General features: G+C 38.6%; 1 protein-coding gene across 2 annotated transcripts in view; it reads right to left on the bottom strand.

Moving 5' to 3' along the window:
- The window catches only part of Mib1 (MIB E3 ubiquitin protein ligase 1), a 131,343-nt gene extending 115,767 nt beyond the window's left edge, over positions 1-15,576 (bottom strand). For both annotated transcript variants that reach the window (XM_020163561.2, XM_074070144.1), the window contains exon 1: positions 15,339-15,576. In XM_020163561.2, the coding sequence (XP_020019150.2) occupies positions 15,339-15,567 (229 nt within the window). In that variant the 5' untranslated portion in view covers positions 15,568-15,576. The remainder of the gene's footprint in view (positions 1-15,338) is intronic.
- Positions 15,577-15,862: the final 286 nt, after the last annotated feature.

Below are 15,862 nucleotides of genomic sequence, written 5' to 3'. Positions count from 1 at the left end.
TTTTTGCCTGAATTAAAAGATTTCACCTAACATTAAAAAAAGAATTTATAAGTCACTAACATTGTTCAAATATAACTAATTATTATGGTATAACTGTTGATGTCATTCAACCAACCAAGAAATTCCATTTCTAATTTATGGATTCATTCAACTTTAACCTCAAATCAAATGCAATGGAAAGTATTACACAGATGAAGAAGAGTTAACCACCTCAAGAAACCATCTTATTCAACTTGAACCATCAAACTGCTTAACTGGTTGAGAGTCTCAACTGTAATTAAAATTCCTAATGAGGGGAAGGCCTTTGTGACCTGCCAACGGGATGGTATATTATGCATTCCTTTCTCTTGAGAAATACTAAATTAATGAAGATAAGACTGTTGTTATAAGTAATACTAGCTACTAGTTATTAATGCCAATCTTGGTGCTCCACATCCATTTTACTTGACCTGAGCATCGGTCCTAACATAGGTGTTATTATCCCCCATTTTCTAGGTGAACGAAGACTTTCCACTTTATAGTGGAATTTCTTCTAATGAAGAAACTGAGGCTCAGAGACATAGAGAAATAACTTGCCTGAAGTCATACACTAGTAAGTAGCAGGCTCAAATTCAAACCAAGGTGGCTCTGATTACAAAGCTTGCCTCTTAGTTAACTTTTTGTTTGGTTGTTGGTTTTTGGCAGTGCTAGGGTTTGAACTCAGGGTCTCACACTTGCAAGGCAAGCACTCTTACCACTTGAGCCACTCTACCAGCCACAGCTTGCCTCTTGAGTGCTTCATTCCACCAGGTCTCTCACTACCTACTACTGATTTGAAGATAATTACATCTTAGGGCTTCGTGTTCCCCATTCAACCTGCTGGATTTAAAGTGTTAGATATTAAATCATATTCTAACACACAAATAAATTTCAAAAAGGTAATTTTAAATATTGAAAAGATTACTTTTAAAATTAATTTCAATAGTTTAGTAGAGAGACACCATCTACTTTCAACCAACGAGGGTTTTTTTGGTTTGGTTTTTTTGTTTTATTTTGTTTTGAAACAGAGTTTTGCTATGTAGTTCAGACTGCCTTGGAATATTCCATCCTCCTCCTACCTCAGCCTCTTTATTGCTGGGATTATAGACATGCACCACCATACCCAGTTCCTACCAACTCTTATTAAGAAAATGTCTTTAAACCGGGCACTGGTGTTTCATGCCTGTAATCCTAGCTACCTTATGAGGCAAAGATCAGGAGGATCATGGTTTGAAGCCAGCCCAGGCAAATAGTTCAAGAGACCCTATCTCAAAAAAAAACCATCACAAAAAAGGGCTGGTGGAATGACCCAAGGTGTAGGCCCTGAGTTCAAACCCCAGTACTACAAAAATAAAAACATGCATGTATAATAAAATCATAACCATGCCACACACAGTTAAACTGAAAAAAAAAAGCTGTCAAACTAGGTGCAGTAGAAAACTTGAATAATATAATTGTTATTTTTAGCATTTATTGCACAGAGGAAAAAAAAATTAATGAATAAAATATAAAATTAAGACTCTTACTCACTTTATGGCCGGGCATGGTAGCTCATGCCTATAATTGCAACTACTTGGGAGGCAGAGATGGGATAGAGGTTCAAGCCCAACCCAGGCAAAAAGTTAGTGAGACCACCCTCTCAACAAAAATAAGTCAGGTGTGGTGGTAGGAGGATACTGGTCCAAGGCCAGAGAGAACCCATATCCAGAAAAATAACTAAAGCAAAAAGGGTTAGGGGTATAGCTCAAGTGGTAGAGCAGCTGCCTATCAAGCATAAGGCCCTGAGTTCAAATTCAAGTACCACAATAAAAATCTTATCCACTTTACAATAACTGTGCTAACTGGCCCAAAACTCATTGTTTGATTTTTAGAAACAAAAACTTGTACTCTTTGATCTACTCCGATTTCATTTTTCTAAATGAAGAATTCAGGTTCAAAGTGAGGGGGATGGAAAAATGAAGACTGACATTTGAATATCTACCATCAACTTACTTGTGAAGTCATGGGCAAGTAAAATTCTTTTTATCTGATCAGTAAAATGAGGCCTACCAAACTACATTCTTACAAGGATTAAGTGAGATAAAGCATATGAAACACTTAGTGCCTGACACATGACCAGAGTTCAATAAATGTTAATCCAGTCCCCAAGATAGACAGGCTATCTTTTTTTATTATTATTGTTGTCATTCTGGGTAGGGGTACACTGTGGCATTATACTTGAATTCACGCCCTCCATAGACAGTCTATCTTTGTAAAATCAAGAGTGAGTAAGTATCTTCATACCCTAGGTCCTAAGCTATTGTGTTTTCCACTACTCCCTGAGACTTAGGGAGAAGGATGAACAAGGCACCATAATGTAAAATATTACAATTTCGAGCTCATGATTTACTGTCGCAAGCCCTGCAAAATGCTCAAAATCAAATAATGATTTCTCCTAATGGAAAAAGTTCCCACCCATTTCTTGGTTTGAGGTTTTTTGTTGTTTTGATTTGTTTTTTGTTGTTGTTTGGCAGTACTGGGACTTAAACTCAGGGCCTCATGCTTGCTAGGCTTGTGCCCTATCACTTGAGCCACTCTATAGCCCCCATTTCTTGTTTTTAAGAAACAAAATTACCATCAAGATAAATCTACCCCTGGAGAAAACCAAATACTCGTGTATGTGCTCTGAGAATATAAAGTAATTCTAACCAAAGCGAGTATCTACAGAGGTAAATTTGCTTTTAAAATATAATAATCAGGCTGGAGGCATGGCTCAAGTGGAAGGGTGCCTGGCTAACCTGCTTGAGTTCAAACCCCAGTACTGCCAAATAAGCCAGGCATGGCAACACACATCTGTAATCCCAGCACTCAGAAGGCTGAGGCAGGAAGATCTCGAGTTTGAGGTCAGTCTGACCTATACAGTGAGACTCTGTTTCAAAATATAATAATTATAATAATAATAATAATAATCGTATCCCAAAGCTCAAAATGAATGCCTCCTGCTATCTGCCATAATTTATGACATTACTTCCTTCACTAATTCAAGCCCCACCTTACCTTGATTGGATTCCACAGCTCATCTAGATGCCAGCTACTTAGAATTCAGGACTCCTTTCTCTTAGAAACCAAGTTTTAAAGATAAATGAGGAACACTACTTCTCAGAATCTGTTTACTCAAGAGAGTTAATCTATAGCTGTACAAAGGTAAAACTGTTGCCAGATTCCATCCAAGGTGTTGGTTTAATCATTCTAACCATATCTCCAGACATGATGGTAAAATAGGCAAGCTAAAACATACATAGACATATGAAAGTGTGAGGGGAGCAAATAAAATAGTAGAAATGGCTCTGGGAATGTAAACCAAACAAATGGCAAAAGTAACTTTGTCTTAGATAAAGGAGACAGGAAGGCATCCTTAAAAGCAAAGATCTATGGAGATGTGAGGAGTGTGCTTCTTACCCAGATGATAAAGCACAGATCTTTCTCCTAGATAAGGAAGACAAAGAAGCATTCTTAAAGCCACACATCTAAGGAGATGGCAAAAAAAAAAAAAAAAAAACCCTTAGAGAAAGTTAATACAGCAAACTTCCCCAAGACAACAAAACAGGGGGGGGGGGGCGGCGGCGTAGGGTTCTCACCAAATTAACAAGTGGTAAAATGGTAGTCATAAAATGTATATGACCGGTCCCAAGGACAGGATGGACGAAGAGACCCTTTTGGAAACTCCTCCAGTCCAATAAGGATGGGGGGGGGGGCCAGAGAGTTGGGTTCAGCAAGAAGTTAATTAGACAGCTAATTACAGAAGCAGCTTCAAAGTACAGTAGGGGGTGCCTATATCAGGCAGAACCCTTCCTTATCCCTAGACTTCAGCCATTCTTTGACTTAGCTCTTTCACTAAGTCCCATCCGTTAGGGTGTTTTGCTAACTTTTCAATAAACTATGCACTTGCTTTAACTCTTAATTCCTAGTCTGGGGTCTTCAATCATTGACTACACCAGTACACATACTTGGGAACACTCCAGTATCAAAAGTATGAGTGAAGAAACCAGTTTAGGAGAATAAAGAAAGTTTCTACAGGTACTTACAATGCACAAACTCCTATGTAAAGCCTTAAGAGCAATGGTTTCCAAAGTGAGGTGCATGACCCAGCACACACAGATGATCCTCTGAAATGCAAGACACATCCCGTATCTATCCACAATCTCCTGTGTGTAATTCCAAAACCCAAAAAACTAAGTTTTTTGTAAATGAGAACAAACTTACTTAGTGGTAAACCCTGATCTGATCAAACAAGATACTACATACAGTAAACAGTCATTATCCCATTAACAGAATTATTCATATGCTTCACCACAGATTTTTTTTTTTTTTGCAGTACTGGGATTTGAACTCAGGGCCTCATACTCAATAGGCAGGTGCTCTAACACTTGAGTCAGTCCTCCAGCTATCACAGCAGAAATATTAACGTATCAATGCTACTATGACCCTCAAAGTATGTAATATGTGGCAAACACACCACATGGATTTTCTAAAAGCCGTAAATGTATAAACTCAGTCTCAAGCATCCTGAATAAGGAGTTGTAGACTTCCATTAAAACTTCTACTTCTGATCCAGGCATTATAATCCCAGCACTCGGGATGCTGAAGCAGGAGGATCACAAGTTTGGGACCAGTCTGGGCTACATTGGGAGACCCTGTCTCAAATATTTTTATTTTTATGTTACTTTCTTCCCTAAAAATCTGAGAATGAAACTAAGTTTTACTAATAGTAAATCAATCAACTAACATTAGCACCCTCAGTATGTCCCTAGGAAAGCAAAGTATACTGAGGGTAAGTAGGAGTTTGAACAGGAAAGATTAACAAGAGCCCTCATCACTGTGTGCCTCTGGCACATTAACACATGCTAGAGCTTTTGTGTGCCTACTTAGAAAGATTTGCAGAGTATATCCTAATTATGCAAAACAAAGTGCCACTATCTCTAGATAAATGCTTAAGAAAGTCAAGGGTTGGCAGTGTGGCTCAAGCAGTAGAGCGCCTGCTTTGCAAGCTTGAAGCCCCAAGTTCAAATCCCAGTTCCGCTAAAATAAATAAGTTTTTTAGCTTTAAAAAAAAAAAAAAGAAAAGTCAAAATTAAGGACGAGTGCTATATTTTCTTTTATAAAATAGTAATAGTGTTCTAAAATTGCACACCTTTTCTGTGATGCCTTTGAAGATTTTTTTTTAACTCACACCCATTTAATCTACCCATTCCAGGTATAGGTAATGTCTGACAATGAGAAAAATTAATGCTATCTCAAATAAACCAGAGCAAGTAGTGTGAAAAATGATGCTGAAAGATGTTTTCAGGACTGGGGCCATGGCTCAAGTGGTAAAGCACTTGCCTAGCAAGCATGAAGGCCCTGAGTTCAAACCCCAGTGCTTTAAAAAAAGAAAAAAAGTTTCCATCATTAACTGGAGATCATGTTAAGTGAGATAAGCCAAGCTCAGAAAAACAAATATGGCATGCTTTTCACTCAGATGCAAAATTTAGACCTAAAGAAAATACTGTAACATAATTGTAAAAGGGGGGACTTGTTTGAGAAGGGAACCACTGGGAGATGGGAACAGAAAAGGAGGTGATGGGAGGGTGAATATTATCGAAGTACATCATATATGTATGAAAATAGCAGAATGAGACCCTTTTAAAACAAAAAGGAGAGGGGAGATGGGAGGGAAGTTAAAGAAAATAGATGAGTGAATTTGATGACAGTACATTATATGCACGTATGGTAAATATCACAATGAGACCCATTTGTACAATTAATTTATGCTCCCAAAAAAAAATATTTTAAAGATGTTTCCAGCCAGGTGCTGGTGGCTCCCGCCTGTAATCCTAGCTACTTGGGAGGGTGAGATCAGGAGGATTGCAGTTCCAGGCCAGCCTGGGCAAATACTTCAAGGGACCCCATCTTCAAAACAACTAGAGCAAAATGGACTGCAGGTGTGGCTCAAACAGTAAAGTACCTGTTTTGCAAGTGCAAAGCCCTGAGTTCAAACCCCAGTCCCATCCAAAAAAAAAATGTCTTCATCATTTTATAGTTAGGGGAGTTTCTGTTTGTTGTTGTTGTTGTTTTGTTTTTGAGACCAGGTCTTGCTATGTAACCCAGGCCAGCCTTGAACTCACAATCCTCTTGCCTCAGCCTCTCAAATGCTGAAATTATAGGTGTGCACCACCACACCCATTGTACAGTTTGCAATGCTAAAAGATGGGTTGTATTTCCAATAAACTTTCATGTCTGCATCCTCAAGATAAATTTTAGTTGATTTTAAATTCAGTGGATTTTGTTCAAAATACAAAAGTGAAATGCTTTCCAATTAATTTGTAAGAAATGACCACCATCATTAAAGATGGAAAGTTACCAGATAAATATTTACTTAAATTAATTTAATTTAGCAGTTAAGTAATTTACTTAACTGCTAAATGGAATAGAAAAACAAGTGCAACCAGCACTTCTATATCTACAAGCTCCACATTCCCAAGAAGATAAAACTGGTCCTGTCTGGGGTTCACACCAGTGAGAGGGGTGAGGATATGATGGAAATATTATGTACTCATGTATGAAAATGGAAAAAATGAAACCTGTTGAACCTGTTCCAGAACGAGAGGAGGGGGGATAGAGGAGAATGGAGGGGGTGAATTAAACTATGATATACTGTGAGAACTTTGGTAAAATGTCACAATGTACCTCCAGTACAACATTAATTTTAAAAAAAAGAAAAAAAAGTTGCCCAGAGAACTTATCCCCTCTATTTTTTCCTGTCTACCGTAGTCCCTTTCTGATGGTGATTTTAACCGGTTTAAAAATTCTATATTCATTCTTGTACAGAAAGTACATTAATCATATTCACCTTAACTTCCTTCTTTTACCCTCCATCTCCCATTAGTGACCTCCCCTTAGCATGACCTGTTTTTCATAATATTACTGTATTTGTATTAGGTCTGTAATCCACATATGAGAGAAAACGTGTGTCCTTCGGCTTTCTGAACCTGGCTAACTTCACTGAAGATGTTCTCCAGTGAATTTTGAAGGACAAAATTTCATTCTTCTTTATGGCTGAATAAAATTCCATTATATATTAATACATTTTCTTAATCCATTCATCAGTAATGGGGAAGCTTGGTTGTTTCCATAGCTTACCTATTGTGAATAATGCCGCAACAAACATGTGCAGGGTCTTTATTGTAACCTGACTTACATTCCTTCAGGTATATCCCTAAGCAGTGGTATTGCTGGATCATACAACAGTCTTATTTTTATTTTTCTGTATTTTATTTTTCTGTTTTAGAGTGGTTGTACTAATTTACATTCTCACCATCAGTGTATGAGTGTTCCTTTTCCCCCACATCCTTGTCAACATGTGTTGTTTAGGTTCTTGATGATAGCCATTCTAGCAGGAGTCAGGTGGAATTTTTTTTTTTTTTTTTTTTTTTTTTTGCACTACTGGGATTTGTACTCAGGGCCTACACCTTGAGCCACTTCACCAGCCCTTTTTTGGTGACGGGTTTTTTTTTTTTTCAAGGTAGGGTCTCACAGAACTATTTGCCCAGGACAGCTTCAAACTGAGATTCTCCTGATCTCTGCCACCTAAGTAGCTAGGATTATAGGCGTGAGCCAATCTTAATGTGGTTTTGACTTGCATTTCCTTTATGGCTGAGCATTTCTTCATGTGGTTTTTTTTGGCCATTTGGACTTCTTCCTTTGAAAAAGCTCTGTTCAATTCATTTGCCCATTTCTTCATTGGGTCATTAATTCCCTGGGAGTTTAGTTTTTGGTTTCTGTTTGGTTTTTTTGGGTTTTGTTGCTGTTGTTTGGAAGCACTGGAGCATGAACTAGGCCTTCATGCTTGCTTGGCAGGTGCTGTTGCCGCTTAAGCCACTCCACCAGCCCAGTTTAGTTTTTTTGAGCCTCCTGTATATTCTATTAATCCATTGTCAGATGTATAGATGGCAAGGATTTTTCTCCCATTCTGTGGGCAGCCTCTTCAAACCAGTGACCATTTTTTTTGTTGTACAGAAGCTTTTTAATTTCAAGTGGTACCATTGTCAATCTTTCTCAGTTGCTGAGCCATTCGACTTCTATTTAAGAAGTCATTGACTATGCCTGTAAGTTCCAGTGTATTCCCTGCTCTTTCCTGCACTAGCTTCAAAGTTTTAGGTCTTATATTAAGGTCTTTAATCCACTTTATGTCCATACTTGTACAAGGTGAAATGCACTGATAAAGTTTCAGTTTTCTGCAGGCAGATATCCAATTTTCCCAGAAACATTTGTTGAAGAGGCTGTCTTTTCTCCATAGTATGTTTTGGGTACCTTTGTCAGAAATCAGGTGGACAAAGCTATGTGGATTCATATCTGAGTCTCCTGTTCTGTTTCACTGGTCTTCGTATCTTTTTTTTTTTTTGCCAGTACCATGCTGTTTTTATTGCTATAGCTCTGTCATATAGTTTGAGGTCAGGTATTGTGATGCCTCCAGTGTTGCTCTTTTTTGCTCAGTGTTGCCTTGGCTATTTGTGGTCTTTTGTGCTTCCAAATGAACTTTAAGGTAGATTTTTCGATCTCTATGATGAATGTCACTGGAATTTTGATAGGGATTGCACTGAATATGCTGATTGCTTTTGGTAATATAGCCATTTCCACAATATTGATTCTGTCAATCCATGAGCAAGGGAGATCTTTCCATCCTTTGTAGTCTTTGAGTTCTTTCTTCAATGGTTCATAGTTTTCACTGTAGAGGTCTTTCAAAGGAGGTCTTTCACCTCCTTTGTTTATTCCTAGGTATTTTTTTGAGGCTACTGTAAATGGAATTGTTTTCCTATATTCTTTCTCAGTCTGTTCATTGTTGGTATATAGAAAGACTACTGATTCTGTATCCTGCTACTTTGATTAAGGTGTTTATGATTCTAGGTTTTTTGGTGGAGTTTTTCTGGGTCTTTTAGGTGTAAGATCATATCATTTGTAAATAGGGATAGATTGACTTCTTCCTTTTCTTTCTTATTTTTTTCTTTTATTTCTTTTCCCTGTCTTATTGCTCTGGCTAGGAACTCTAAGACTATATTGAATAAGAGTGGAGAGAATGGACACTCTTGTCTTACTCCTGACTTAAGAGTAAATGGTTTCAGCTTTTCCTCATTTAGTATGATGTTGGCCATAGGCTTGTTGTATATAGCCTTTATTATGTTGAGGTACATTCCTTCTGTTTCCATTTTCATTACAGCTTTTATCATCGAATGATGCTGACTTTTGTCAAAGGTTTTTTCTGCATCTACTGAGATGATCACGTGGTGTTTTTTCTTCACGTCTGTTAAAATGCTGTATTACATTTAATGATTTGTGTACGTTGAACCATCCCTGCATCCCTAGGATGAAACCGATTTAATCATGACGTTTTGATATGTTGCTGAATTTGGTTTGCCAACATTTTATTGAGAATTTTTTGCATCTAAGTTCATTAAAGAGACTGGCCTATAATTCTCTTTTTTTGTTGTGTCCTTGTCAAGTTTGGGGATGAGTATGATACTGGCTTTATAGAATGATTTTAGCAGTGCTCCTTTCCTTTCTATTTCATGGAAAAGATTGAGGAGTGCTGATATTAGTTCTTCTTTAAAGGTCTGGTAGAAATCAGCAGTGAATCCGTCAGGTCCTGAACTTTTCTTTTTTGGGAGACTATTGTTACTTCAATTTCACTGCTTGTTATTGATCTAACTTTTTTTTTCCTGATTCAGTTATTTCAACATTTTTAAATGAGCATTGACACTTTTGCTATAGCAAGGCTTGTTTTAAATAAAAATAAAAATCAGAAAACAATTTTTAAAAAGAGCATTTGCCAATTTATAACAGGTAGTATACATTTCATTTCTAAATTAGTTTTTAAATTTTATAATCAATTTTCCCATAGAAAAATATTGGAGATGGTGACCATTTCTGAACTACTATACTGTAAGTGAAAGAGAGAATCACAAAGGGAAAAGCAATGAACTGGCTGTTCATCCCTATTATCAGCCATTCCTCAGCTTTCTGACTGGACAAATTTCTTAATCTCTATGAGCCTCAGTTACCTTTTGTCTATTTTAGGAAAATATTTTTCATATCTTAGATCAATTGAGTCAAAAGCTCTTTGAAAAGCAAAAATTAGCCAGAAATATTTATTCATAGCCCTGGCTCCTCTAAAAGATGAAGATACATGGATCATACACACACCTTTCCCTCAAACTAGTAATTTAGTGCAAAAAACAATTACAATACAGTATGCCTTGCTGTAACAGATGAAAGAAAAAGTGTACTGAAATTACATTGGCTAGCAATCAAAAAGGGTGGAAGAGAGTCCCTGGCTCCTAATCAGAGGGATATGATATAAAGTACAGAACCAGATATAAATATTAACATAGCATTACAATTGCAAAAAATACATATATTAGAAAGCTATTACATGTTCTTTACTTCTCTGGGTACACTTTTCTCCCAAACTGAAAATGCCAGTCTAATTAAAACACATATATCACAACCAACCAACAAGACATGAAACCTGATGAGAAGACACAGAGGGCCTGAGCATCTCAAGTGAACAGTCATGTAGTAAGTACCCTGTTATTCAAACTGTGTCCATAAACTGGCAACATGTGCATCACCTGAGAGCTTACTAGAAATATTCTTGATGGGCGTGGTGAGGCACAGCTGTACTCCTAGTACTCCGGAGGCTAAGGCAGGAAGACTGACAGTTGAAGGCCAGCCTGGGCTACATAGAGAGTTCAAGGCCAACCTGGGTGCAAAGAGAGACCCTGTCTAAAAAAAACAAAACAAAAAGGAAAACACATTTCTCCTCAAATGGTATAAAAGCAATACCTAAATGATACAAACTCAACTAAATCTACTTGATCAAACTTCACAAAATTAACTCCAAACTAACTAAATAATGACCCATGTATTTTCAATCTTTCTGCTGAGTACAAATTAGCCAAATAAATGTACATGTGTACCAGATGTTTCTCTCCTCAAGGTTTGACTAACCTAGGACATAAATTCAAACATATCACTTATCTCCTGAAAGAAAAATTATAAAGTTTACATGCAAAATATTTCAGCCCTACAAACAATTCCCATGTAAAATCTCCAACATGTGGTAAAGAGAACAGAAAGATCCATGATAATCCAATCACTTCAGAACCCTTAACTCTGAAAAGTTTCAAAGAATTTTATGTTGAAAGTTTCCCATTTCTTAATTCCCAAATATACAATAAATTTTCCGTTCATATGTGGGTATAAGTAGAGAACAAAGAACAAATAATCAAACCCAACTGCAATTCTTCTCATAAACATTGTAATACCGTATCTTTTTTGTAATTAACTATAAAATATTACACACACAACACATAAAAATATAAATATCTAACACATATCTAATGTACCCTCCATCCAGTTTAAGACCTACAGCATTACAAAATAGTTAAAGCCTCTGATTGACTTCTACAATTGTACCTCCAGTCCATTCACAATCTATCCACTCCCTTAAATTTGTCTTATTAATATTTTTGGCATACTTTTACCACACTCATACATATCCCTAAAACAATAAGCCTCAATCAGTACAATTTTGCCCCCAACCCAGGCGACACCTGACAATGTCTGGGGATTTTTGTGGACTGGATTATCATAAGGAGGTATGGTGCTACGGCATCTAATGGGCAGAGGCCAGGACTGCTGGCTTACAAAGCACAGGACACAGCTACAACAAAGAATTATCCTAAAAATGTCAATAATGCCAAGGTTTAAAAATTCTACTCTAAACAATAAATAGTATTGCTTTTGTATTTTAACACACAGTTGGGGGTTTGTTTTCTGTTTGTTTGTTTCCAGTCCTGGTGATTAAACCCAGGACCTTGCCAGTGCAAGCAATGCTCTACCACTGAGCTACAACCCTAACCCCAGCCACATAACATAGATTCTCCTCTGCAATTTCATTTGCTTAACATTAACTTTCTCTTCTATACAATTAGTACTCCACTATACAAACACACACAGGTCATTTATTCATTCTCCTATTTATACACTTTAAGTTTTTTCTAAGTTTTTGCTTTTGCATACAACACTGCTATAAACATTATATACAAACCTCTTTGTGCCCAATGAGAAATTTTCTCTATGGCAGTAACTTTCAGTTCGGTTCTTGAGTCCCTAGGAAAGCCTCCAACATCCTTTTATGGGCTTTGTGTCCCATAACGCATGTTACCATACCTACGATAGTAGGTAAGATACTATTTACCTCTCTTATATTAGCGTTGCACAGATAGAACAAAAGCAATAGTGGAAAGACTGTCAGTGACTTAGCCAAGTAACACCCTCAGTAATGAGATAAATGGGTATTATGTACTTCCCTGATATAAGGTACTAGAAAGGGCAAAACATTTTCTATAGTATATGCCCAAAATACATAATCTGAATTTAGTCATGAGGAAGCATCAGACAAACTCAATTTGAGGGACAGTACATGATTATCGGCCAGTGTCTAGGTCATGAAAGACAAAGACCAAGGAACTGGCCCAGACTTAAGGAGACTTAAAATGCAATGTATGATCTTGGGCAAGGAAAATAATTAGTGGGACAATTGGTAAAGGTCTATGGGCTAGTTAGTACTGTTGAATTAGTGCTAGTTTTCTGCTTTCAATAATTGCAGTTAGTAACTTACTGACATCACAACTGAAGAGGATGGGTATGAGAAAAGCCAAAAAAAAAAAGAAGGGTAAAGGGCAAAAGAGAATTCTTTACTAGTTTTGCAATATGGTCATAAGCGTGAAATTATTTCAAAATGAGTATTTTTTTTAAGTTGTAACTATTATGTAAAAAAAAATCAAGTAATGCATATTATAGAGTAAATCTTGCCCAATGTAGTAAAATATCAATGGAAACCAACTATTAAGTAATACCTAAGTCCTATTATAGTCCTAGGAGTAAAACCAGAACCAGGAGTTTATAATTTATTCAATCTTTAAAAAAAGTTTTAACGGATGAAATTAAACCACAGAAACTAAAATACATTTCAATAAGCATGTCACATGAAGGCTACCTGTCCTGAATGCAGATGTGCTTTTGAAATGTTTGTGACAGGTTGGGGCTGCAGCACAATGATGGAGTATGCACAAGGCTCTGGATCAAATCCCCAGCACCAAAGAAATAAAGTAAAATTTTTGCTACAAGAATCAGATGAACAAGATGAACTGCCTCATATAAATGTGTTAAATTATCTTATAAATTAAACTAAGATTCTAAAAGTTACCGCCGAAAAATGCATACTTTTATATTAAGCTAAATTATGACATATACACTCCAAACTACAAAACATATGGACATTATCCCTTCAAAAATCACCATAGAGCCGGGCACTGGTGGCTCATACCTGTAATCCTAGCGACTCAGGAGGCAGCAATCAGGAGGATCACAGTTCCAAGCCAACCTAGCCAAATAGTTCAAGAGACCCTATCTCGAAAAAAACCATCATAAGAAAAGGGATGACTGAGTGGCTCAAGGTGTAGGCCCTGATTTCAAACCCCAGAACCGCCAAAAAAAAAAAAAAAACAAACTAGACGAAAGTATTTTGAATGCTCTCACCACAAAGAAATGATGTTTCAGATTTAAAAAAAAAAAAAAAATCACTATAATTCAGAGTCTTACACTTTACTTTTACCCTAGAAAGATATTTAAGTTTCCCCATAAACCTACAATTACTGATCCCAACGAGCCCTCCAAATTATTGAGCTGTGGTCAGACTTTAGCCCAAGCTAGCAGGACAATAAAACTTAAAAGTGTGAGAACAGATATATGTGTCATCCACTGTTGCTGGAGTGTAAAGTGGTAAAATGTCTTCAGAGAGCAGTTAGGCAACATCCACCAAAATGTTGAAAACATGCATTCTTTGATGCAGCAATCTCACTTCTTCAGAAGTACTCAGCACATGTGCACAAGGATATATGTACAAGGATTTTTTCACTGCATCATTTAGACCTGAAATATAAATGCCTAGCAAAAAAGTAAAAAACTATCTGCATATAGTACCTGGAACACTATGCAGCCATGAAAGAGTAAGATAAACCTACACATATGTACGAATACAAAATAATCACCAATATGAATTATTGTGAAAGAAGCAAAAGTGCAAAAGAGTAGATATACCTTATTACCATTTGTATTTTCAGGAAATTCACATCTGTACTTGCAATGCAAAGAATGGTCTATAATAATACACCAGAATCTGGTAATAATGGCCGTCCCCTTTTTTTTTAACTACTGACCCTTTTACTTTTCTGTGAGTCATGCACATACCTCCTTTTCAGTTTAAAAAACTAAGAAACAACTTTCTGAGTCATCTGCTCAAAAACTGAATTGGCTTGTTAATTTTTTTCTTGCTACTAGCAACAACTATGAGCACATTTCAAGATTTGTTAGGTTTTGCCAAACTCAATCAAATGTCCTAGAAGCAGCTCATTTAGAAACTCCGGAAAGTATCCTATTTTAAATTTGAACTTTTTGTTTTACTGAACACAAACATCAAGGATAATCTATGTGAAAAAATTTAGATTAAAATAAATCTGATGCAAGCCCTCAGTGTATCATTTTTTTAAAAAAGGCTCTAGAGTTAATATATAATCATATAAATCCATGAGTCGAGAACACTAATTCCCTGGGTGTAGGATAGTATTCCTAACGTCACCTTACTGAGATGGGATGCTAGCCAAAAAAACAGGCGTCTCCTATGCCTGTCTTCCACTTGGGAAAAAGTACTTAACACAAAGAAGTGGCTCAAGAGCGCAGACTATTTTCTCCTCTGTTCATCCAAAGATATAAAATTAAACAATTTAGATGAGAAAGCACTTTACAGACTCCCTCCCAAATAGCCTTTGGGGACTTAAGTCATTCTGTGTCACAGGAGACAAAGAAAAAAGCTACCTCAACGCACCAACGGCCCCTTGGCAACTGTGCACCATATGGCAAGACAAGCGTCCCTTTAGTTGTCACTTGGTGGCTGATTAATTTCAATGGCATGATTAGACATCCTCTCAGACCCTTTCCCAGGAGGAGGAGGGGACCCGTCTGCTGTCTTCCCGGCGCTTTGTGCCTTGAAGGCTGGCAAGCATCCTGGTGGTGGAGCCGCCACCATTCCCCTTGGGGACAGAGGGTCCTTTCTGCAAGTTTTCCTTTATCCGGTTTTGAGTCTACAATCCCCGGTGGCCCTTCCTTGCCACCCCGCCAGCTGGCCTCTCCCAGGAGGGCCCTCCCTCCCACGCGCGCAGGCCTGGCCAGGTGGCCGCGCTTACCCGTGGGCGCACTGTCCAGGATGCGCAGGTCATAGGCCCCGGAGCAGCGGTAGTTGGCGGCGGTGCCGTTGTCCCACACCACCACCACCTCCTCCGGGCTCTCGAAGCTCCGCACGGTGCCCACATGGCCCTCGCCGCCGTCCTGCTTCCCCCACTTCCAATCCGGGCCGCGCACGACACGGGCCCCGACCCCTTCCACCATCACCCGATTATTGCGGGAGTTACTCATCGGGGCCCGGGCGGTGGGCTCCGCCGCTGCCGCCGCCGCCGCCGGGGGGCCCACGAGGGAGTTGGGCCCGGGCCGGACTCTTGGCGCCGGCGGAGGCGGCAGCGAGCCCCGGGGGACGTGGGAGTAACTCACGGAGGCGGCGGGGTGGTCCCTGGGGAGCGCAAGACCGCTGCCCAGCCGTCGCCGCCGCGCCCCACGCTCGGACTGGCCGCCCGCCCGCGACGGCTCGGAGGCGGCGGCGGCGGCGGCGGCGGCGAACGAGCAGAGAGGAGGGGGCCGTGGGCGGGGACTCTGC

This window comes from Castor canadensis, chromosome 4, assembly GCF_047511655.1.
Source record: "Castor canadensis chromosome 4, mCasCan1.hap1v2, whole genome shotgun sequence".
Classification (NCBI taxonomy): domain Eukaryota; kingdom Metazoa; phylum Chordata; class Mammalia; order Rodentia; family Castoridae; genus Castor; species Castor canadensis.
This window is presented reverse-complemented; position numbering and strand designations above follow the sequence as displayed.